At 34.2% G+C, this 26,719-nt stretch overlaps 1 protein-coding gene across 1 annotated transcript; it reads left to right on the top strand.

Moving 5' to 3' along the window:
* On the top strand, positions 1–25,844 carry LOC144965132 (peroxisomal multifunctional enzyme type 2-like). The gene is made up of 22 exons (XM_078900096.1): positions 1–233; positions 392–445; positions 1,253–1,360; positions 2,060–2,119; positions 3,950–4,018; positions 4,319–4,403; positions 5,316–5,503; positions 6,571–6,687; positions 7,466–7,531; positions 8,005–8,067; positions 9,150–9,241; positions 10,334–10,418; positions 10,828–10,985; positions 13,081–13,204; positions 13,573–13,745; positions 15,551–15,620; positions 16,135–16,241; positions 18,828–18,914; positions 19,807–19,887; positions 22,386–22,524; positions 24,402–24,535; positions 25,605–25,844. Exons 1-22 carry the CDS (start codon positions 179–181, stop codon positions 25,695–25,697), a joined length of 2,208 nt encoding a protein of 735 aa, XP_078756222.1. The 5' UTR covers positions 1–178; the 3' UTR covers positions 25,698–25,844.
* Positions 25,845–26,719: the final 875 nt, after the last annotated feature.

Here is a 26,719-nt window from a genome sequence, read left to right as displayed (position 1 = left end):
AGTTCAAAGTTCAATGGTCCAAAAGCAAGACTTGATCTCTGGATCGGGTTTGGTTCGAAGTCTGAATTCCTTATTCCATTCAATCATTCAACTCAGAGCGGTCTGTTCGGCGAGTTGTCTCTGCTGTGTGAAATATATACTTTTACTTTTTTGTGTCATTAATTGATTATATCAAAAGATGCAGCCTCTTCGATTTGATGGCAAGGTTGTTCTTGTTACTGGTGCAGGGAATGGTAAGTTGATAAATATTCTTCTAAAAGTAAAAGTCAGTTCAGTAGTGTAGGAGTAGGGTGGAGGCCTACACTACAGTTAAAAGTTACATTGTCTAATTTAAATCAAAAATCAAAAAAAAAATTTAGCTTGTGGTGTTTTTTTTAACTTTGCTTTTCAGGTCTTGGTCGAGCTTACGCACTTGCCTTTGGTGGGAGAGGAGCATCTGTTGTTGGTAAGTCATTTATAAAAATATTACTTCAACTGCAATAGTAGTACACACTTCGTTTTATTTTTTGCGACCAACATTTTGTGGATAATATAGTAAATTTATAATGTAGGGTTAATAAATGTGATTTTATGCAGATTTAATAATTTAGTTATCAACCTATATGCATGGAATACAAAATGTTTGGAAATGAAATTTGTTGTATTAGTTCTGCTTAACTTTTTAAATGTTAAATAATTTGTAATATGCCTTTTTCTTATAGAGATCGCAGCATACCGAATTAGGGAAATAAATATTTTAAAAGTTGTAGTATTAAACGGTATTGTATCAAAAAATATTTGTATTGAAAGACACACCTTGTTTAATTTCAATTCAAACCATTTCACATTCTAGAACAAGCTTTCTTACTAAGAAGCATGAATGCTCATTCTATATTAAACTTTTACCTATATATATATATATATATATATATATATATATATATATATATATATATATATATATATATATATATATATATAAAGGTAATGACAATAGTGTCGTGAATCTAATTGAATAATATTTAGGTAAAAGTTTAATAGTTAAAATATTGGTAAAATTATGGGTTTTGGAAATACTCTTTGTTTTCTTGGGCCAGTTGTAATTTTTTTCAGGGTTTTTTGTGTGTGTGTGTTTTTTTTAAAAAAATGTTATTAACCACAAAAGCTTTCTCTAGTTTTCATTTATGCTTTTAGTTCATATATAGATACGGTATTCCTGTAACTGTTCTTTTCTCTATTTGGGAATAACTGCATTTCATGCCTTTTCTTTAAGTAAATGATTTGGGTGTGGACAGAACAGGCACAGGTACAAGCGCCAAAGCTGCAGACAAGGTTGTCTTTGAAATCAAAGCTAACGGTGGCAAGGCTGTGGCTAATTATGGTATGGTAGTTAACGTCATTATTAGTTTTTCTTTTTTTGATAATTTTATATTGGTATATAGGTATTTAATTGACTAGAAATAAGATGAATAGATTAAGACACCCACTATTGGCATAAAGTGTAACTCTTGGTGTGAAATTTTATGACATGGTAGTTTTCATCTAATGCTATGCACACTGAAATGGAATCCTTTCCGTAACCATTCCGAGATGTAAATAATATTTGTTGTTATTGAATGTATAGAAACAATGATTGATAGAAGGAGCACAGTTATAATTGTTATAATTCATGCAAGTAAAAAGATTTAAAAATCTCTCAGCCAAATGACTCTCGATGATGAATGAAATACACTTTATTCCAGTTCAGACAAATCTGGTTGGACAAAGATTCTCATCATAACTATAAGCCCATATAACAATGCATCTATCATAAAAGATAATGAAGACTAAGAAGTATAAATGTTGAATGTAGGTTGAACAATGCATCTGTCATAAAATGATCAAAGCACAGAAGAATTATTTTTAAAATTAACATTGATTGCGGTCATAAATATTAAATTTACACCTTCATTTAGACTTTTCAAATGAGTCGAGATCAGATGTAGGTTGTCGAATATAACATTTTTCAAGAAGAAAAATGCTTGAATGTTCTTTATCCATATGTTAATGGCTTTCCATTTAAAAAAAAATTTCAATTCAGATTCAGTGGAAGATGGTGAGAAATTGGTAAAGACTGCTCTAGATGCCTTCGGGAGAATTGGTAAGTGGTTACTTGTGCACTACATTATGATATCGATATGGTGTTTTATAAAGGCACACATTAGATTCCCATCAGTTAAAAATTTTAGTTGCAAGAAGGGATTATACCCACTTTGGTGTTGATTAAAAAACAGTTGGTGTAAACACACCATTTTCTTGATTACCAATATTATTTGATAGCCAATCATATGGAACACTTGTCAGTGCTATCAATGATTTGACCTTGTATAACATACTGAAATCAAAGATAAAGTGCAAATACAACATTCACCAACCACTGGCAAATACACACAGTTCACTCCACTTGTAGCGAAGTCGGTTGTAGCGATCTTCGGAAGTAACGATCTTTTTCTGTAGAACAGGCACGCATATCACACAAACTCAATAAAATACAAACGGTTGTAATGACTTCGCTACATCCGTCGTGACGGTTATAGTGATGCGTATTCTTATCCCCGACCATAATACTTTATAGTAAAAATATAACGGTTGTAACGATGTCACTGCTTCTCTCACTTCGCCAAGCGCCTGTGTCAATACAACACATACAATACACTTTGTGTGTGTAACGTACCACTGATATAATATGTGCTGCTTGTCTTGCGTGTTGCGTCAGAGTAGAGCGAAACGAACTCTCACTCTATTCTTTCACTAGATATATACCTCTCTCACTTTGCCAAGTTCCTTTGTGTGCTGTCTGGCGTGTGTTGTAGTCTAGTGAACAGTGTATTAAGTGTGTTGCCTCAACCACAGACTACAACTACAACTCGACTTAATGGCGACAGGAGGAAAACGCGTTGTGCTTTCTTTGAAGAGAAAAATAGAACTGATTGGTGCAATTGAGAACGGAAAAAAGCAAAAGAATGCCGCATCTGAGTTTGGAGTATCGGGAATAATGAAATTGAAAGAGCGCTACAAGGAGGAGTTCTTTTAAAAAAAGACAAAAAATAAATAAATAAAAAATAAAATATAAAAAAAAACAAACAAAAAAAAAAACAAAACAAACAAACAAAAAAAAAAACAACCTAATATTTGTCAACAGTGGTCACGACTAATTTTTGTCAAGATAAGGGCAGTAACTCAACAACGAAGTTGAATAGTCTGAATTATTTCCCATGAATTTTCTTCCAACGGCTGTAGCGAACTTCGGATGTAGCGATCTTTTTTCTGGTCCCCCGACGACATCGCTACAAGCGTAGTTGACTGTAATATGATAGATGCAAAAAATGTTGTCCAAGTGGACAACGTTTTGGTCGAATGTAAGAAGGGTTTGTATGTAGTGACCATTGTATTTGATTGTCACACAAATATCTTTGATTACTTTGCATATAGAGCCCATAGGACGGTGAAGATGGCCGAGTAAGTTAAGCAGTTTTCGACCCTTTTCCATATAAAAAGCTTACATTCTAATGTAATTTATTTGACGGAAGATTATTTCTTCTTCGTTGTCTTCTTCTTCTTCTTCTTCTTCTTCTTCTTCTTCTTCTTCTTCTTCTTCTTCTTCTTCTTCATCTTCTTCTTCTTCTTCTTCTTCTTCTTCTTCTTCTTCTTCTTCTTCTTCGTCTATCATTATTATTATTATTGTTGTTGTTATTGTTATTATTAGTCTTCTTCTTTTTCTTCTTCTTCTTCTTCTTATTATTATTTTTATTGTTATTATTATTATTATTGTTATTATTAGTCTTCTTCTTCTTCTTCTTCTTATTATTATTATTATTATTATTATTATTATTATTATTATTATTATTATTATTATTATTATTATTATTATTATTATTATTATTATTATTATTATTATTATTTTTATTATCATTATTATTATTATTTTCAGATATTGTTGTCAACAACGCAGGCATTTTGAGGGACAAATCTTTTGCTAGAATCAGTGATGACGATTGGGGTAGGTTTTGTTGTATATGTCTTTTTTCTGTTTTGATCAGGGCCTAAAAAATTTATTTGATATTAGGGGTTTATCACAAAACATAATAAATTTGATTAAATGCATCAAAAATGATTTGAAAGGAAAACTCATAACAATTAAATTTTGTAGGTACCAAAGAGCTCTTGTGAACGTTTTCTCCCTTTTTGTAAAATAGGTGAATTGTTATGCCTGAAAGAACCATGAACTCGCATCCGATTTACATGCAATGATGTTTTGTCAGAACCTCATGTATACAATTCCGGTTTCTATATATAACAGATATGATTCATCGCATTCACCTGCGTGGTTCTTTTATGGTTACAAGGGCTGCCTGGCCTCATATGAGGAAACAAAAATATGGAAGGTGAGATTGGTTGACTTACTTGACTTAATCCTCTTTGGTCTTTGCCTTCATTAGCATCCACCATCTGTTTCAGTCCTTGGCTTTGTTCTTGGTAACTTCCCAATTAAGGTTTACCACTTTTATTTCATTGGTTAGTAAGTGTTTCCATCTCTGCTGCAGATGCCCAACCTTTCGTGTTCCTTGAGACTGCTCCCTGTTCTTATTTATTTCCTCCTCCTGATTTGAGTGTTGATGAATTCTTGGTGGGATTGGTTACCTCTTTCATTTGGCTGAAAACATGATAATGATTTTCTTAACAAACAAATCAAGTGCTAATTTTAATTCTTTTGTTGTCCTATATTTTGATAATAATTTCTTGCTCTAGCCATTAAATTTAGTAAGATATTTTATAATAGGATCTAAAATTTCCTAAATGATTTTAAAAATATTTTTCTCAACCTTTCGTCATTGACTAAATTATTGCTTATAGTCATTCTTTAGTAGATTGATCTCTTGACCCAAATTACTGATCGCTAGAATTTCAAATCTTGTGCATTGCATTGGAGTGTCTAAAGCTGGAGTCAAGGCTGTCCCAAAAGTGCTGTGGATTATCTAGACATGGTTAATAGTGATGAATTAACTAATTGTCAATTAAATTAATACATTGTGTAAATCATAACAATTGCTTTGTTTCATATGATTGCAAGTATTTGATGGGATGTGAAATTTAATATTTATTCAGGGGAAAACAGAAGAATATTTTTCCAATTCTTTTTCATTTTGTTTTGTTTGGTTTTGTTGTGGTTCCTCTTGCAGAATGGAGAGAAGGTTGTTTCTGTTTTTCCTTAAAGTTACATGAACATATTGCAATAATATGTATTTTTTTTGAAGGACAGTTTGTAATTTTTTTAGTTGTTTATTTATTTGACCAAGAATCATCATGGTGAGTTCAAATGCTGGTATCTATGGCAACTTTGGTCAAGCAAACTACAGTGCTGCCAAAATGGGCCTTGTTGGCTTATGTAACACCCTGGCCGTTGAGGGACAGAAGTATGGCATCCAGTGCAACACCATTGCTCCAGTGGCTGGCTCCAGGCTCACGGAGACTATCATGCCAAAAGGTTAGTATTCAACTTGGGAAATAGCAGGAAAGAGATGGCTGTTTTTAATCCATTTGAACAGATTGCTACATTCAGATAATTCTGTTTCCTAGGTATTCATCAGAATATTACTATATTTCTGTTACTGAGTGAGATGTCTTTCTTTTCATTGTACGAGTAATATTCATCAAGGTTATTGGAATTCATGATAACTAATAATATTATATTTGTAATTGCTAATTAGAGCTCCTATTTTTGATTTTAAAAATATTTCTCTGTACATGTAATAATTTTGAGTCTCCATGCTTCTGTTATGTATGGTGGGAAAATCTGTCCTCTTTATCAGTTGAATCTGTAAGGCTAGATCATTTCATCTACAAATGATTCCAACTGTGGATGTATAAATTTGAATAATTATATTAGCATAGATCACAGCAAGGGGCTGGATTAATTTCGATGAATTAGGAATTTAGTTGAATATTTATGGTTATTCCATAGTACCTTGTATTCTAATCTTGAATTCAATTATGTTCATTATACCTAATAATGAGGAATCTTGCTATCAATGACTCGTTCACTCTTACTTCGAATTCAGTTTAGTGGCAATGAACTTTGCCAATGATTACATGCCACTTACAATGTAACAGCATGTGGTGTTTGAGCCCCTGCAGATACTTTTTCACTGACATTATTCAAATTCTATGTATATATATCAAACTGCTGATTTAATGCAATCCATCATTTAGATATATGATGCAATGAAATTATGTACATGGATATATAAATATTATGAACTAGTAAATCAGTCCTTGTGCAGAAATTGACAGGTGTAATTATTAACATTAATTGTTATTATCTGATTGCATATATACTTATAATGTTTGGGTTTTTTTCATGATGTTGTCCTGAAATTTTATCCTCTTATTTGGTTAATATTTCTTTAATTTATTATTAATTTTGATGTAAAGCCAACTTTATATAAAACTAAATTGTCCCTACAGCTTTTTGAAATCAGAATGCAAAAGGGTAGGGTGTGCCTGAGTCAGATAACTGGTCTCACTATTGTTTTATGTTTGTTCGTGTTCCAGATATAGTGGAAGCTTTGAAACCTGAGTATGTTGCCCCTGTAGTATTGTATTTATGCCATGACAGTTGTGAGGAAAACGGCTCTCTCTTTGAAATGGGAGCTGGATGGGTAGGAAAATGTAAGACATTTTTTTCTATTTATTTTTTTCAATTATGACCATTATCATAATTTATGAGTTATTGTCCTGACAAACCATTTATTTCCATTGCTGTAGTTCTATTTCCCTGTTTCCACTGAAAGAAAAATACCATAAGCACTTGATCACAATATAAATGATGGGGAACCCATGTTCTTGTTCATCAAGTCAGATTTATTTTCAGGTCTTCAATGTTGGCTCGTTATGGATCAAATTTAAATCTTAGTGCCTTTATTCTATCCAAGGGGTAGCATGCATTTTTTTCTATTCAAATTATGGTATGGAAACAAGATAAATTTCGATAACAAGTTGTCTATCTCTTATAATTCACTTTGCAACAAATGGTATGAGAACACAGCTCAACAGGTGTTCAGTTGTCGAATTCTTACAGAGAAATGCCTACAGCACAGAAAAGAACCATTCCACGACTTTATTGTATTGGGAAAGGATTTGACATTGATAGCATGTGGCATGAGCATGAAGAAACTATGACTTTGACGAAGGACTCAATCAAACAATAGAAGCCATACATAAGAACATTACCAGTGCTTTCCTATATAACAACCAACAAGGACCATTTTTCAAAACATCAGTTTGAGTGAGATGGGGATGCATATTCTGGATGTGATAAGGATGAATGCCCCTTAATTCATTAACTCCAATTTTTGAAATTTTAGTGCAAATTTACAGATACGCTCAAGCACTCCCTACATCCAAACACACACACACTGATTACATTACCTAATTTCTTTTATTTCAGTGCGTTGGGAAAGAACAAAAGGAGCTGTTCTGAGAACTACAAAAACACCTATCACTGCTGAGGGGGGTAAGGTCTACTCTTTTTTGACTTAGTCCAAATTTGAATTTGAAATGTTTCTTTGTACCTTCAGCATATGACTTAAGGCATCAAGTTAAAGAACCATTCACATAATTTTGTTTCTTTGAAAAAAAACAAAAAAGAATCATCAGGGTAAAAAACACAACAAGCATAAATTGATTTCCAAAATCTAAAACATTTTTATTGAAATATATTTATGTATTCATATATCTGTCTATTGATTTATATTTTATGAGATTAGAGAGATTGTAAATATTTTAGTTGTTGCGCAATAGTTATTGTCAAATATGGTGTGTATTACAGTTTCAAGTAAAGCAACAAGAAGAATATAAGATAACTATGGTCACTAGATTAGCTTTTATTAGATTATATCATATTATAATATATTATAGATATTTATTTATCATTATCACATCCAACATTTAATCTTTATATTGAGTATTTTCTTATAACCTTTATAGTGCGAGATAATTGGGACAAAATAACAGACTTCACAGACAGCACAAACCCAGAGACAGTTCAAGGTAATTATTATGTTCACTATTTGACTTAAAAATAATGATTTCATATCTTTCCTTACAATCATAACTGGGTGGGGATCCTGACCTCCCATAGTGGGCAGGGAGGCACATGCTGTGTCTTATATCCCCCCACACCCGGTTTCCAATTGTTCCCTGTCATTGTCTTGGAATGAGATTACTTAGTTTTGTCCTTACCCTGGCCGGAGTTCCTTGGCTAGGAGGGAAACAGTCGAATGTATAGTTATAGTATTGGGAGATGATATTTTTTTCCTTGTAAATCATCTCTCTGTTATGCATTGTATTATGTTTAGTTTACATATTATATTATATGATTTGTAAACATTTGAGTGGATTTCTCTTAGTTTGGACCTGTGCTTGTGTCTGGATGAGACCTTTAGGTGATCTCAAACTAAGTACTTTGACGGTGTGCTCTTGGAATCTACATCTTTACCCTATTTGAGCTAATTCCCCTTTGTCTCACCTTTTCTTTTGTGCTTTAATTATAATTCTAGAACTTTTTACTATCCCATTTTGTTCCTTTTTACTGGCGCTTATATGACCTTAATATGTTGCAAGCGCCGTAAAACCCTTAAAAACATTTTTTAAAAACCAAATTACAATCATAAGGCCCATGGAGCTACAGTTCATCTCACACTAACAATTGCTAACCATTTAGAAAAGGTCGACTGCAAAGTGCTGAGGCACTGACATATCTTACAGATCCATATATACAAAATCATTTCTTGTCAGCGAGAGGGCTGGGAAAAAGATTTGATTGAACGTTGAGATCAAAGCCTGTGCTTGTGAATTGAGAACATTTCATTCAGTTTAGCTTATTGGACCTCTGATAAAAAAAAAATGATTTGGCATTTTGTTCTATTTAAGTAAAATAATTATTGAGACTATATCATGTAACGAAATGAGAACTTATGTGCTTGTTATTTTTAAGACATCATCTAAAAGGGGCACTACGGCTCAAAACACCATTAAGGATTTTTTTTTTAAATGGATCTTTTTCCACTATGTAATCAGAGTTTGATTTTCTGACACATTAGTATCAAGATGATTCCGATTACATTTCCCAGAATCCTCTGCTCAAATGGTTGGATTGGTCAATAGTCCTGGTGAGGAAACAGAAGAGCAGGATTCAGGAAGCCAAGGCAACATGGATATTGTTGTAAGTTTGTTATTAAACTGCAGGTAAAATGTGAATATATTGTGAAGACTTACTTCTGTGCTGTTTTGAATCAAATTTTGGCATGAGATTAATGTGTGGCAATTATCATTTGTGATATTCCAACTAAGGAATCCATTAATTATTTATCTGATGTTTATTGATTTCATTTTGTCTAAGTGATATTGGTGAGGCGCATGTGCAACTTATTTGGTAAATATTTATTTTTAAAAGAAAAGAATTTTTTAATAGAATATATACAGACAAAATTTTATTAATTATTCTTCAAATGGAAATAGTTATTTTCACTCATTCATTTGAAATGTTCTCTGTGGAAAGCTAGTAGTAATTAAGCAGTTTGTTTGAGTTTTTTAATACACAACTACAATTATCCTCTCTTTTCTCTTGGACTGAATCATTAAGTTTATGTCCTCCAGAAAACAGAATATGTCAGCCTGAATAATGCAAGTATGAAAAGGAAGGAAATAGGACATATATCCTCTATATACTTATTGATATGAAAGATATTAAAAGTGAACTAGAAGAAGAAGAAGATTCAGTTTAATTGAAGACTTTTCAAATGATTCACTAGCATGTTGCTTAGGTTTTCTAGTAACGGAGCTATTTTAGATTCATTGGCTCAATTTATATTGATTTGATGGAAGTTAATATGGCTTAAATAATACTCCCCTTGTTTTATAAGCCCCATTTCAGTTGATCTAGAACTCCTAATGCCATATGGTTCTAATATATTGCTATGTGTCATTTCTGTATATGGCTAACCTTTACACAATTGGCTTGCCTAATACGAATCTCCAACTAGTAGACCACACTAAGTTGTCCTTGTGCAGGGCTTGTGGGCCCAAGATAACTTTGTTGGTAATGGGCGACTAGATTTGGCCCAGAATGATGTCCAAATAAGGAATGTCCGCCCTCCTGGACACTCCAACTTTTGCAGCATCCACTTTATACAAAACTCTGTATGGATCTTGTATTCACCCTACATCACTTTGATGTGTGAAGCAAAGACTTGGCTGATTGATCCTTATGATATGATTTAAAACTGATTTGTTATAAATTTCTTATCTATTTCAGAGTCAAATCAAGGCATTTAGACCGAGTACAAACACTTTCCCCTTCACATACACTGAGAGAGATGCCATGTTATACGCTTTAGGAGGTAGATAGTAGGATTTTGTTCATAGACAGTATATGAAGGAATTATTATTCTCTACTTCGTATAAGTATGAATGGAGGATATAATGTCAAAAATAAACATTTTAAATGAAATGCTCAATTTCTCTTTGTTATATATTTGAAATGTGTCTTCCACCATTGTTTTGTTACCATGTAATAAGTAACAAATAGAAAACAACTTATACACTAGTCACTCATAGTGACTTTAAGGGTTATAAGCTATATGATTTGATTTTTTGGCAGTACTATTTTCCCACTTTAAGCAGTATTCGTCATAATATTCTCTGTGTTTAATGTGAATGGCAAAACAGAGGAAAAGAACCAAGTATTTACTTAGTGGACAATATACAAATTAACGCAACAGAGTAACTTTATCTGTTTTATCTTTCCAGTGGGTGTGTCCACTCGTCAATCAGATTACCTCAAGTTCTTGTTTGAGTTATCAGAAGACTTCACCGTGTTGCCTACCTTTGCCGTCATACCAGGTTTTGCTGCCATCAGTGCCGTTGCAGAAATGGACATAGAGGGGCTGTCTATTGACCCCACAAAGGTAATAACTTGATATGATGATGAGGTAAAGATCTCTCGCAATAATCAACATTTCTAACTTAACAGTCTGGGTATCATGTTGTCTAAGCATAATTTGATAATTTGAGCTTGGACACCATTGAGAGACAGTTACAACTCCAACTAAACAGACTGTCAGAGTGGGCAAATCTCAATGGCTTCTCCTTCTCCCCATCAAAAACAGTAGCTGTCCACTTCTGCCGAAAATGCACCTGCATCAACAATTCCAGAATTGAGGTAAAGGACAAAGCCCGATTCCTGGGTGTGATCTTTGATAGGAAACTAAATTTCCTTGCCCATATCAAAGATCTCAGACTGTGATGCATGAAAGAAATGAGAATAATGAGAGTTCTGTCGAGCATCGAATGGGGTTCGGACACTAACGCTCTTCTAAAGATATACCGAACCCGTATTCGATCAAAATTGGACTACGCATCTTTCGTATAGGGCTCTGCAAAACGATCCTACTTAGGCATGCTGGACCCAATTCATCATCAGGGACTGCGCTTGGCACTCGGGGCTTTCTGCACTTCTCCAGTGGCAAGCCTTTACGCTGAAGCAGATGAGCCACTTCTCCATCTCAGGAGGAAAAAAACTGGCTCTCCAGTATGTGACTAAGGTCACATCGCTGCACGACAACCCAGCACACAAACACGTACACTGCATGGATAGGACACTCGAAGAAAAATTTCGCAAGCACCCAAAAATGACAACACCATTAGGTTACAGAATAAAAAAAGACATCGCAGACATGAACATCAGTCTAGATAGGATACATCCATACGTCCATGCAAAGACACCACCATGGTCCATACATAGACCAAACATAAACTTCGATCTAACAAAACTCGAAAAATCACAAACAGACCCACATATTTACAAACAGACACTAAAAGCAATATTACAAACATACATCTATACTCACATCTTCACAGATGGTTCAAAGAGCGCAGATGCAGTAGGATGTGCCTGTCACTCATCGGAAGGCACCGGATCACTTTGTCTGGATAAAAATGTTGCGATCTTTACAGCAGAATCGAGAGCAATCCTAAATGCTCTCCATTTGGCTGAGTGGTCGAATAAAAACAAATTCTTGATCTTGTCTGACTCGCTGTCCGTACTTAAGGGGATCTCAAATTTTTATTGCACCGATCCAAGAATCACAAGTATCTTGGAAGGTGCAAATAAATTATTTATTTAAAAAAAGAAAGTTTGTTTTCTCTGGGTACCTAGTCATTTGGGTATCCGGGGGAACGAAGAAGCGGATCGACTGGCAAAAGAGGTGGTGAGCCAAGAGCTACAAGAGGGCAGTAAAATCCCACACGCGGATTTAAAGATCAATATAAAAAAATACGTCCGAAAGGAATGGGAACGATCCTGGACGTACAAAACAAATTAAAACTGACCTCGGCCCCAGACCCAACTCGGGGCTAAAAAGAAGAGACGAGGTCAAAATAACTCGACTCCGGATCGGACATACTGCCCTCACTCACCGTTTCCTTCTGGAGAGGGATGAAAAACCCCTCTGCAGAAGATGTAACTGTAACCTCACAGTTCAACATATTTTAATTGAATGTACAAAGTTAGAACAAATAAGGTCACAACATTATGAAAACAGGGACTTGAAGTCTCTGTTCCAGTCGGTCGATCCGCTTACAATTTTAAAGTATCTGCAGGAATGTGAACTCCTGCAGAAATTGTAAATAAATAATTCTAAACAACAAAACATAAGTAAGTAAATGATGATGATGTCATTAATAGTGCTAAGATCATGTGACTGCACAATTAACAATACTCAGATGTTTTTAAGACAGGAAATTGTAATATTAGAATTACTAAAGATTTGTGTGCACATGATTGGCTCTGTTGAAGAGACATAGATTTTATAATATTTTTATTGACAACTGTACTTGCAACAGGAAAGGTGCCATCCTAAATTTGATCTCTACAAATTATACAGCGACTTAAGTAGAGATGGTAATAATGAAAAGCAGCATAAAAAAGTTCAATCTATTTGGAAACAATATTTTTTTCATTCAGCTAATATCACTGTCATTGTCATATGACATCACCTTCAGATTCTCCATGGAGAGCAATACACTGAGTTGTACAAACCTCTTCCTCGTTCTGGGACATTGAAATCCACAATGAGGGTTGCTGACATTGTTGAGAAAAAATCTGGTCTGCTTCTCATAGTCAATGGTATGTATTAACTAATGTATTCTGTTGAATTGCTTCAGAATTATGGAATGCCAATGGATGAAAATGATCATTATTATTATTGTTGTTGTTATTATTATTATTATTATTATTATTATTATTATTATTATTATTATTATTATTATTATTATTATTATAATCATTACTACTATTATTATTATTATTGTTGTTGTTCATTTCGTCTATTATTTTTGATATCATTACTTTTGATAACAATATTTAAAAGAGAATGCATGTATTATATGTATTATTTATAAACACATATAATTATGAGTAAATCATTATGAATAAATGAGTAACATGGTGACTAGTCTACCAATATGATGGCAACAACTATATTGTTATTCCAGTGGACACTGTTGATGCAGAGGGAGAAAAGGTCTTCTTCAACCAATATGTAACATTTGTGGTAGGGGCTGGTCCTATTGGAGCACCGAATTCCTCCAAGGAGCAAGTTCCTGTGCTTGATCCTCCAAAACGTGCCCCTGACGCTTCCATGATAGAAAAGACAGACGAAGATCAGGTGATTTGGGACGAATTATTATTATTATTATTATTATTATTATTATTATTATTATTATTATTATTATTATTATTATTATTATTATTATTATTATTATTATTATTATTATTATTATTTTTACACTCAGGCACAGTTTCCTCTAACTCCTTGGGACATGCAAAAAAGTTTTGAGGACTTGATGGGGGGGGGGGGGGGGGTAAGGCTCAACAGTATGGTCTTAGCTTCGAACCTGAAAGATACCTAGTTGAAAATATTCACCTCGTTATGTGGCCACCTTTTTTTTGTGGCACTGAGCTGTGTTTGACACCTGGACTATTCCAATCTTCCCTTGTAATAGATCCTAAGACAAATCTCCGCTTGGGGATGAATAAAGGGAACTTTATTATCTGTTGACTTTATTGCCTATCTAGAGGGAGATAACTTTATATATAACATGTTACAAGAAGTTGGTGTGTTTGTGTGTATGTATAAGAGGGAGGGGGTTACTGTATCAAAACATTCATTTACTGTCATTGCCAAGCATTAGCTAATCATGGCGTGTGGTATTGAAATTAGAACGATTACAGAAGTGATAAGACTGAGCAGAGAGTGTCGATTATGAAAAATGGCGATGGAGTGCATGTATGTGTCTGTGGGTGTGTTTGCATGTTCATCATACTGTATACACACATGCAGTGTAGATAGATACACTTATACGTAACAGTCAATGTCACAATAAAAAATCCTTCAACTACTCTTCTGTTGCTAAATACGCCTTCTGTAATGCCGGCTGGGTTGCTAAATAAGCCAAAAGGCTTCACTCATTTAGCTGAGGGACTCAGATAAAGGTGGGGAAATAAACAGACATGATCCTGATTAAGGGGCTGATTTATTCTTAGATAATGACGATTATGATAATGATTCTGACATTTCAAGAACTTGTTTTTTGTTCCAGTTTCACTGATACTGACAGAGAGATAGGGCCTCAAACTAGCAGTGGGCATGATGCTTGTGATGTTGATAATGAATGGGTTTGGAATGTTTTTGAAATCCTGAATCCTGTAGATTGGCTTATGAACTTTATTGAAAATACAAACCCAAAGAATATTGAGTCGAATGAAGAAGAAAAGACGATTTCTGTGCTATTTTAGTCTTCTATTTCCTAATAATGTACTGTCCTCTTGTAGTAAAATTAGTGTGAAAAGGAATGGAATTGTAACAAAAAATAATAAGGAAAAAAATTGGGACAATCGAATGAGTTTGAGGAAACGGTGTGTTCAAAGAAACTGTGTTGGTGTGTATTATTATTATTATTATTATTATTATTATTATTATTATTATTATTATTATTATTATTATTATTATTATTATTATTATTATTGTTATTATTATTATTATTATTATTATTATTATTATTATTATTATTATTATTAAGTTCTCTTCTATAGTGCTGTATGCTGAAACCTCAAAGTGCTTTACAATATCATTTCACAAACCATAAACACACTCATACCAAAAGACCCATACAACAGTCGAACACATTAACTATACAGGTTCTACAAAATAAAATAAAAAGTGACATTCAACAAATGAGAACTAAAAATAAAAAAATGATTATCTCATAAAACAGAATTTTTTTTTGGAAAAGATAAGTTTTCAATTTTTCTCAAGATCTTCGATGCTGCTCGTGAGCCTTACTGACGAAGGAAGCATTTATTGCCGAAATTAGTAAGCCACATTTTTTGGCACTTTTAGTACAGTCTTTCTCCTCCCACCCCTCCCCTTTATAAAAAATAAAATCAAATCTGAATTATTTCTTCTTGCAGGCTGCTTTATACAGACTTAGCGGTGACTACAACCCTTTGCATATTGATCCAGCATTTGCTGCCATGGGAGGTAATTTGTTCTTTCGAGTCATCACAAATAGATAAAAGGTGAACTCAGGATGTTTAATGCTTTGTTCACCTTTTACATCAAGAAAGAGATCAGAAGACAGTTGATCCAAATTGTTCTATAATCCTTCCCCTTTGATTAGTTTAGAGTATTTTAGTTTTTTTAGCATTTGAGTTGAAAGATCCGGAAAAGAAAAGGATGAGGGGGATCAAGGAGGGGTGTGATTATTTTATGTAAGAAGCAAAGCAGAGACTGAGATAGACAAATGATCAATTAATTCACACCAAAAAAAAACAGAGGCCTGAAAATTCTAAATAGAGTAAGCTGGATTTATGGATCTTTAGTTTGTCAATCTCCACAGCCTTCATTTTAATTACAAATTTTTGATATCATTTTTTCACTCATTGATGAAATAAGCATCTATAGCTTGAAACGCTGTGTGAAATATTTATTGTTTGTCATGAATTTCACTGTTAATGGCCTTGTCCCTTTAACTTTAATTGTTTTCACCATTCAGGGTTCAAGACTCCAATCCTTCACGGCTTGTGTAGCTATGGCCACGCTGTGCGTCATGTGATGGCAAAATTTGCAGACAATGACATGAGTCGATTTAAGGCTGTCAAGGTATGTCATCTAAATTTTGTACTGAGTCTTTAAAAGAGTTTCTTCAAGAGAAAGAGAGCCCTCTCAGCTTGAGTTTATCCCATTCTCGTGGAACAGACAGTAATGATTTCTTGCTATCCTTTAAATAAGATGCTTATCTCCTGCTGAGTGCTTACTGTCTGATAAAAATTTTGACCTACTGATTAAAATGGGATGGATATATAAAATGTATCTTGACACGACGTCAAACCATTTCAGTTTGTGTGTAATTTAGATGATGTATGTATTGAGGGCCCCTTGACTAAGCTATGGGTAAAACAAAATATTAATATTCAGATGAAACCATAGACACAATTTGTTACATTTTTCTCCATTATTAGACATTTTGAGCAAAACCAAATTTGTGACCCATCGCCCCAAAATGGTATTGTGTCAGGGTGATGCAAATGCTCAAGAAAGATTTGAAAGTTAAACCACCAAAAATAGGCAAATTTTGCTTTTTGTCACTTTAAGATATTGTATACATTCTCATCAATAGAGGATAGAAACTTAATCTAAGTCCTGTATTTTAAAATACAAATTCAATTTTGACCACCGAAACCAACCCTACATAATAGCGCTTTGAGGTGGTAGGTCACATTTATCATGTCGAGCAAAAAATATTTCACTTCAGGCCAGCAAATTTTAATTATTCGTTCAATGCAAAGCATTCATTTCATTCTGTTTCTTTTGTCATTTGGTAGTTGATATATCTAGGAGAAATCAAGAGCATCTCAAGTTTACATTTGAAGCTTTAATTATTTTTATGTTTTTAGTCTTGTCCAAGCTTTATTCAGCTTAGCTTATATTTTTGTATTTTTCTAATGCGTCTCTGTTCAGTTAAATATGATTTCTCTATTTGTTTAACACTTTTTTTTTAGTTCCTTTTTTTTTTTTTTTAAAGAAAGAAAGAAGACTACTTGTTGTATTCAATTCAACAAAAGTTGACACTGCAATGTGAGATGGGCTTGTAATGGTTGCTAATAGCAATCATTGTTTGTTACAAAAACATAATACAGTAAAATTACTTTAAACCGAAAGAAGCTAAACCGAAAAATACCTTAAACCGAAAAGAATTTAATAAATTGTACTAGTTTCTTCATTATCTTTCTACTAATTCTTACGATGAACCGAAATACGTCTAAGAAGGACTTTCTTTAAACCGAAACAACTTGAGAGTACCTTCCCTTTTTCTTTCTCTATTTTTCTCAAAAAATTCGGGAAGGTGGCCACACGTAATAATGCCGGCGATATCAAACAAAGAGCGTAAGTATATAATGAGGGTGATGGGTGGGGTGGGGGCTAGGCAAACACTTCAATCACTGCACTTGGGTTTGGCCAGCACCACTATCGAAGACTGGAAAAGGAAGACAACAGGTGACTGGCAGGCGAAAAATGAGGAAAGAGGGGGAGTTGGGGTGTAGAATCACGCAAGCGAGATGTTCTCGCTCGTGTGTTGATGCTTTGGAACTGACTGGATTTTCAACACGACAATAAGGAGGGGGTAGGGGTGGTAGACAACTTACCATTGACATGCCATTTCATTTCCACTTTGATTAAATGTGTGTGTGTGAAAGGGGGGGGGGGGGGTTCTATGTAATTAGGCATTTGAACCTAATGGCTTTTCAACAAAAGAGGGGTGTGTAGTAGACAGCTTAGCATTGACACGCCTTTTCATTTCCATTTCACTTCACCTCTGAGTAGCTGCGCATCATTCATTATCAATTATCTCACAAGAACTTTCGATCTTATTTTAGCTTTACATTTTACTAAAAGAAAGCACTGTGCTTAAACGTGAAGTCGATGAAAAAAAAAGGTTGATCAAGACGGAGATGTGTAAAATACGCGGCATCCCGAACTCAACTCTTTCAACAATTTTGAATTGAAAACGAAAACCCCCAAAAATATTTTTAAAACACACCAAAAAAAAAAATAAAAATTATAGAATAATAAAATTGAAAAATAATAATTTTTTAAATGGTTACGAAGACGGCATTTATTCAACAACTACATTTAAGGGGAAACCCATGATCATACGATTAAATGAGCAAATTTCTTAAATAGTTACTACCCTTGAAAAACATTGAAAAACGGGAACTTGCTTTAAACCAAAATGTATTTAAACCGAAATGGTTTAGAAGGTCCCCAAAATTTCGGTTTAAAGTAATTCTACTGTATTTTGTAACAAACAATGATTGCTATTAGCAACCATTACTGGTGGTGTGTATATTATAATATAATATAATATTATAATATATTATATTACAAGTATTGTCATTATTTAGCTCAGGTAGGTATCTAAATAAAATGTGTTAAAATATCGTATATAGAACCTAAAGAATGTTAAGTTTGTCATCATGTATCACTTTATAGTCACCTGGAACAACTACAAAAGACGTCTAACTTCTACGTCATGGCACAAGACCGAAGGGCTAGAGCTCAGGTGGTCGCTGGTTCGGATAAGTAAGTAAGTAAGTAAGTCATCATGTATGATCAGTGATAAAGTTTTCTTTTTAAATAATGTTTGAATCTATAATGGTTTGTTCCTACCATGTCTGGTTCTGATAGGTGAGATTTGTCAAGCCAGTGTTACCAGGACAGAGTCTGCAGACTGACATGTGGAAGGAGGGAAACCGCATCCATTTTACAACTAAGGTATTCAGAATCTTTATTCAAAGACATGCATTAATTATTTATCAGACCTGTAAATCATCCGACTATAATCGGAATTAGTGACTCACCTGTACTCTTGGTCAATAATTGATCCACTAACTTTCTTAAGTTCCTCAGAAAAGTTTTAAAGAAAAACATAAGCTGGACCCCCCTTTTCTGATTGTGCTATTTATAGTGTGGCAAACGTTCTCCCTCTCCCCTCACCCCTTCAACTACACCCAGCTTCTGGATCGGATCTCCTGCTCTGTGAAACACCATCAATTTGCCAACTTTACTGTTCACATGAGTTGAGCCTGTGAACACAGCCAGCGTGAGAATAACTCTCACTCACCGTCTTCAAAGTGGATCAATTAATGTTAGTACTATTTTTAGTCCTCGACAAAAGTCTTACCTGCTGTTTTCTCTGACAATGCAATACTTGATATTCATTATATTGAGTTGAATGAAACTGTTTGTTCAATGTCAAAGTTACAGGAAAAGGACTACATTTATACGGTCGACTTTTGATTTTGAGATTCACCCTTGACATTTTCTTTAAACTCTTAATCTGGTTTGCCTCAATTTCATTGTACCAGATTCTGTTGATCGTTATGCTGCTCTAAAAGCTATTGCTAGTGGTGTAAGAAGAGTAAAATTGAGTTTGAAAAAAGTTCTTTTTCTGTTTTCCAGCATTTACAGGTCTGATTTATGTTCCTATTTCTGCCTATTGAATAAAACAGAAGTTCAGTTTATAAGTAACGATGAAAATATTTTTGTTCTTATTTGAAAGTTAGTTCAATAAAGGGTTGTGATTTTCCATTTTTGAAAATAATGAGAAAAATGCTTCAAGTCTGCAAATGTCTTAATTGTCAATGTTGGTTTGAAATCTTTTCAGGTTGTTGAAAATGGTAACATTTGCATTGCTGGAGCTTATGTGGATCTTCACGGGAATGATTCTGTGTCAGCACAATCAGAGGTGATGTGAAACGGGAGCTAGAAAAATGTCATTAAGTTAAAATACGTAAGAATGTACTCCTCAAACTCGAGGACCCTGATAGCTCAATTGGTAGATCACTCGGCTCACAATTAAAGGAACCAATTTCAATCCCAAGTCCAGTCAAGGTTTTTATCTTACCCTTCTCTCCACCCACCTGTAATTGGGTGGCTAGGTCTATTAGATTTGGTGGAAAGCGTTTGTATCATCAGCCTGTCCAAATGTTGCCGAAGTAAAAGCAGATTAACTCCAGCTCAGTGGGCCTTTTGACTCTAAAAGACTTGAACATAAACTTGAGCATTTATATAGTACAATATCCTGTCAGGATCCCCACGCAACCCGGAAACCGGGAATTAAGATTTTGTTTATCAAGGCCTTGAAAACTGGGAAAACCATGTTTGTTTTGAAAAAAACGGGAAATTTATTTTTAGATGAAAAAAATACCAGGAAGGTCATAAGTGATAAAGATCACATCAATTTTGTTGTAGGCCTCAGCAAAGTTCACGTTGACAAAGATCTGATGTTGTCAGCCAAGCAAGGTAGAAAAAAAATTACTTTAATTTATTTGAAGAGAAGATGAAAGAGAAGGAACAATCGAAGAAAGCTTTGAAAAGGAAGAACATGGTTGATGATATTCAAGAATTGAAAATGAGAAGAAAGCTCTTGGAAACGAATCTTGCATTTTTTGAAAAGGAACAAGAGGCATCTGAGGCAGCAGAAAAGTTAATGGACTTCACTCTCCTAGTTAAGGCAAATAAGCTGAGGAAAAAGGCAAAAGATATCAAGTGTGATAAAAAATCACTTCTGATATTGAGGAGAGATGCAAATCCTTGAGTGATTAACATTCAGATAGTTCTGGGTGATTTTTTTTGTTTGTTTTAGTGTTGTTAGATGTCTTTTCTGTGAACTTAAAATTTTGAATCATGAAGTGTGTGGACTGGTTGGCAATGACAATGTATACAAGGATAGGCATTAGACGATATGAGGACTCAATTTAACTCCCAGACTTTATCAGTAAGTTTTACGGATTCAAGTTATGCCGTGCACAACACTGAAAACCATGAAAATAACCTTGAAAAAAACCTTGAATTTGTTTAAAGAAGAGGTGTGGGAACCCTATATCCTTTAAAGGAGCCCAAAGTGCTTTACAAGGAATCTCCAGCCAGCAGCAACACCTAACGTAGGATGAGATATGATGCCAGTGAGCAATATTACAATTATTTTTTTTTTTGACAGGTAGCAGCCATGTTTTCATTTTACACTTGAATATAGTGAGAGAATGTGAGTAAAGAGCCTTTGACTTTTACAAGGACTTAACTTTGCGCCGCTTAGAGCTAGACAAGAACCCAGGACCTATGGGTCTGAAGGGAAGTGTCATACCACAAAGCTGCACAAAATAACAAAACCTAAATATGTTATGCTGGCTTATCACTGCTATGTTGTGTTGTGGGGTGCCAGGGAAAAAATCAGGCTCAACATGAGTCAGGCTGGAGACTTTGTGTGCTTATGTAAAACTCTACTACCATTTTAAATTTTAACGTTTCATTTGGAAAATATATTTATGACACGATTACATTGAGACTGAGCTTATTTAGAAAGACGTAACAAAAATCTTGAGTTAGAAAGATGAGTGGCTGGGTGGGGTTCCTACCTCCCATAGTGGGCAGGGAGGTACTTGCTGTGTCTGCTATCCCCTCTTATCTGTTTTCCAATTGCCTTCTGTCTTTGTCTTGGAGTGAGATTGCTTGGTTTTGTCCTGAGAGGGAAACAGTCGAATGTATTGTTATTGCTTTGGGAGATATTTTTTTCCTTGTAAATCATCTCTCTGTTATGTACTGTATTATGTTTTATTTACATGTTATGTTTGATTTGTTAACATTTGAGTGTATTCCTCTTAGTGGGGACCTGTGTTTGTGTCTGGATGAGACTTTTAGGACATCTGTTCCCTATTTGAACAAATTCCCCTTTGTCTTACCTTTTCTTGGGTGCTTTAATTGAAATTCTATAACTTTTTACTATCCCATTTCTTCCTTTTGACTGGCGCTGATATGACCTTAATGTGTTGCAAGCGCCGTAAAACCCTCAAAAACAAAAACAAAGATGAGTGGTTTATTTTGGTCATATATTTTTTTCATGGGACCGTGACATTGTGTCAAAGTGGAATGGATTATCAAGGTGCAGGAATCTGGATATAATGGATTTGAGTCTGCTTCTCATTGTTAAATTTTTTTCCTCGGTCAAGATTATTATTTTACCTACTTGGATAAAATTTGATTCTGGAGAAATCATGTTTATTCAATGAGTTATCCAAGTTTTACCTTTTAGTTCTTAGGAATGAGTTCTTTTTAATTATTTTTTTTGTATGTGTTTTTAATTAATGTTGTTGTTGTTGAATTTTTAAAAGGAAGAAGCGTTAGACTTTTATTTAGTTAAATTGAGCAGAAGTAATAAATTATAACACAATATTCTTTAATCTTCAGGCATCAGGTAGAATGAAATGTGATGCAATATTCAGATATATGCAAGCCAACATGCCCAATCGTCCAGACCTTATTCAAAAAGTAAATGCCATTTTTGAATGGAAGATTCTTGACAATGGAAAACAGGCTGCTCAATGGAGTAAGTGAAATTTGATTTTATAAGACAGGGTGGAAGGTGGAAGTAGTGATTATCACTTGTGAGCAAACCAGTTGGCTAAATTAAAACTAAATCAAGAATGTTAGAATAAGGAAATTATGAAGTTTGAGAATCTATAATCAGTCTTCTAAATAATATAAATAATATTTTGTGTCTTTGAGTTTTATTGTCAGCTTCCATTTCGTCCTGACATACCAGCTTGAGGCAATAGTTCACTAATTTGATTTACTTAATGAATTATGACACACTGTGGAAGAACAAACAAACAGTTCTTCCCTACTCTAAATCACATACAGTAAAATTACTTTAAACCGAAAGAAGCTAAACCGAAAAATACCTTAAACCGCAAAGAATTTAATAAATTGTACTAGTTTCTTCATTATCTTTATACTAATTCTTACGATGAACCGAAATACTTCTAAGCAGGACTTTCTTTAAACCGAAACAACTTGAGAGCACCTTCCCTTTTTCTCTCTCTATTTTTCTTCAAAAATTCGGGAAGGAGGCCACACGTAATAATCCCGGCGATATTAAACAAAGAGCGTAAGTATAAGTATAAGATGAGGGTGATGGGTGGTGGGGGGTGGGGGTTAGGTAAACACTTCAATCACTGCTAGGACTTTATATACTCTATAGATGTCACTGATCACTGCACTTGGGCTTGGCCAACACCACAATCGCACAGACAGGAAAAGGAAGACAGCGGGTGACTGGCAGGCGAAAAATGAGGAAAGAGGGGGAGTTGGGGTGTAGAATCACGCAAGCGAGATATTCTCGCTCGTGTGTTGATGCTTTGGAACTGACTGGATTTTCAACACGACAATTGACATGCCATTTCATTTCCACTTTGTTTAAATGTATGTGTGTGTGTGTGTGAGGGGGGGGGGGGGGGTTCGATGTAATTAGGCCTTTGAACCTAATGACTTTTCAACAAAAGAGAGATGTGTAGTAGACAGCTTAGCACTTACACGCCTTTTTACTTTTCATTTCTACTTCACTTCACCTCTGAGTAGCTGCGCATCATTCATTATCAATTATCGCACAAGAACTATCGATCTTATTTTAACTTTGCATTTTACTAAAAGATGTCTAAAAGAAAGCACTGTGCTTACACGTTGGAGTTTAAAATCAAAATACTACGTGAAGTCGATGAAAAAAAAGTTGATCAAGACGGAGATATAATGTAAAATACACGGCATCCTGAACTCAACTCTTTCAACAATTTTGATTTGAAAACGAAAACCCCCAAAAATATTTTTAAAACACACCCAAAGTCAAAGAAAAAAATAAAAATAAAAAAAAATAAAAAATGTTACTGGTTACGAAGACGGCATTTATTCAACAACTCCATTTAACGGGAAACCCATGATGCGATTAAATGAGCAAATTCCTCGAATAGTTACTACCCTTGAAAAACATTGCAAAACGGGAACTTACTTTAAACCAAAATGTCTTTAAACCGAAATGGTTTAGAAGGTCCCCAAAATTTCGGTTTAAAGTAATTCTACTGTATTTATCATTTTGGTCAGAAAACTCGCCCTTTAAAAATCGATCAATTAAAACAACCCTCATCTTGTAAAAAAATCTCTCAAACCTTGGACTTGGCAAAGTGAAGATGTTACCAAGATGTGAAATTAGATCAAAAGCTGTGGCAGTGCTAGAACCTTATTTTTTTTCCCCGTTGATTTACCAATGAAGCTAAGTATTCTATTTGTTGTGTACCATTTTCCCATACATATGTACCCATGTAACTTCCATAAAACTTATAAGACTAAACTTGTTAACTTAGTCAAACTAAGTAATGTGGACAAGTTCTTACCTTTTTTTAAAACATATTTACTTTTTTTTAACATTCCTAGTTATCGATTTAAAGAGTGGCAAAGTTCCTCAAGTTTACCAAGGTGGAATCAGGCAAGGAAAAGTTGATTGCACTATTACCATTGGGGATGATGACTTCAAGCTGTTGACAGAACGAAAGCTCAATGCTCAGAAGGTAGGAATCATGAATATGCAGGGCCTTTCAATGTTATTAAATGTAACAACATCCGACAGCAGGATATAACATACCAACACACAAAACTGTTAACCTTAAACGTCTATAGTCTGATTGATACAAGTGAGAACCACTCATAAAAACGGCTTGTTTAAAACAAAAGCAAAAAGCTGAATGACGTCAATTTTGTTCCGTCTATATGATCTCAATGTTTACGCATCCTGGTCTCCTTGATTCATATCTTTTTGTTGGCAAAATAATGAATATCATTCAATCCTGAGTTACTTGCTTAGAAAACAAAATACACACCACCAGGCCATACAAAACGACACACGGGATAACGTGTGTAGGATGTGGGGGAAGCAGTAGGAATGGGGGGGGGGGGGGAGGCATTTGTTTACACACTACAGCCTGAGTCCATATCAGGTGTTTGTCACAAATAAACGTGGAGTGTCGCAATGCAATTCCTTCATTAGTGTGTCAACATAGACTATTGTGATAAATACTCACACAGTGTGGGTCTGATTGTTTTGGGTCGGACGAGCACTTATGATGGCTATGCACGAGACAAATTATGTCACATTACAAGACAGTGATCACAAGTTTAAAAAGATGAAAAGTGAGTTTTTAGTGGTGCTCAATGAAATGAATGATTCCATTGGTTGAGCTCTTGAATACGACTCACGGTAATCAACTTTTTTTTCTTTTCTGAATTTCTGGATGTATCTTGCTTTATGACTTTATTTTTTTTATGCCAGTAACAGGCTAAGTTTATGAAGGCTATGACGCAATGTAACATGCTCTGCTCTCCTGTTTTTACACTTGTAAATTTTGCAATGAAGGTGTGTTGGCCCTAAGTCTCCGTTTAGTTTGTCGAAACCGTGAAAAATTTTACTAAGACAATGAAGGACAGACTTTGGGAATTCTGTCCTTGTTCGTTGAAACTGTGAATTTGTCAAATGCGTGTTCGGCGAACCCATTCATTTACTAATTACCTTATAAATAATAAATGTCATTTTTCATGAAATGCAACAAATATTATTCAAATTTCATTGTCTTTTATTTTCAGGCTTTCATGAGTGGTAAAATCAAATTGAGTGGTAACATTGCAATTGCCCAGAAACTTGGCCAAATATTTGATGTGCCAGCAGCCAAGATGTAAAAGGATCAGATCAATTACAAATGTACCATTATTTATGGTGCCCATTCATCCGTGCAATCGAAGTTATCATAAGGAGATTTCATTTATTTTCTTATTATATATTTCAACAATGAATGATAAGTGATGTTTTTTTTAAGGTGAATTTTACCGTTTTTCCACTAAATTATGTTATTCTTGTTATTTAAAGAATCTTAAATATTCTCCAGAATTTCCCAAATTGGCAAAAATAAAGAAAACAAAATTAAGTCACGATTTATTTATTACTTTATATATATATATATATATATAAAGTAATAAATAAATCATGACTTAATTTTGTTTTCTTTATTTTATATATATGATTTAGTTACAGCAAGGAAATGGCAGTTTGTTTGACTTGCTTGACTTATTTATATACTTCTTTTTTTTTCTCTTTCATAATACTATTATTATTACAACTGGAGTGGTCTCCGTTAATAAGTATATATACAACCTAATGCAGGCCTGTAAATGGTTGGTGAAGAAATTGTCGGAACTATTTGAACAAGCGAAAATAGACACAACAGGACAAAAACATGGACACAACACAGATATGACACGTTAATTGACTAGTCAAATTGTGTCACTTTCCCCTACTTATTTATAACAAGGTCCTTATTTTATGGTATCAAAAAAAAAAATCCCAATTATTTGAGGTCCCAGGTCTGAGTTAGTTGTAAAATGAAAGGAAGAGAACAATTCCTACCCTTTTGAAGGATGTGTATCTAGACGTCTAGTGCTCGACACAGGAAGCTGCGCATCTTCGCTCCTGTTTGTGTTAATGTTTACGCTGATTCTTTCGTTTATTTGGATTAGAAGACGATAACGGCGACGAAGAAGAAGAAGAAGAGGAGGTGGTGCGGTTGTGTGAGAGCTTTCGAAGAAGAATATATATTTCGAAGAAAAATAATTATTTCACATTATTTTATTTCCGTGTCACATCGGGACGGAACCAAAGAAATATAGAGACTGAGAAATAAGAACCGGAGATATGCATGTGTGTC

This window comes from Berghia stephanieae, chromosome 2 (assembly GCF_034508935.2).
Source record: "Berghia stephanieae isolate SIO BIC M18660-M18661 chromosome 2, UCSD_Bste_1.3, whole genome shotgun sequence".
Classification (NCBI taxonomy): domain Eukaryota; kingdom Metazoa; phylum Mollusca; class Gastropoda; order Nudibranchia; family Aeolidiidae; genus Berghia; species Berghia stephanieae.
This window is presented reverse-complemented; position numbering and strand designations above follow the sequence as displayed.

What these genes read in the sequence shown, in the direction of transcription:
- LOC144965132 (XM_078900096.1), top strand. Translation starts at nt 179, where the DNA reads ATGCAGCCTCTTCGATTTGATGGCAAGGTTGTTCTTGTTACTGGTGCA. An exon ending in AGATGCCTTCGGGAGAATTG is followed by an intron (nt 2,120 to 3,949) that starts GTAAGTGGTTAC and finishes TATTATTTTCAG; the next exon opens with ATATTGTTGTCAACAACGCA. An exon ending in GGAGACTATCATGCCAAAAG is followed by an intron (nt 5,504 to 6,570) that starts GTTAGTATTCAA and finishes TTCGTGTTCCAG; the next exon opens with ATATAGTGGAAGCTTTGAAA.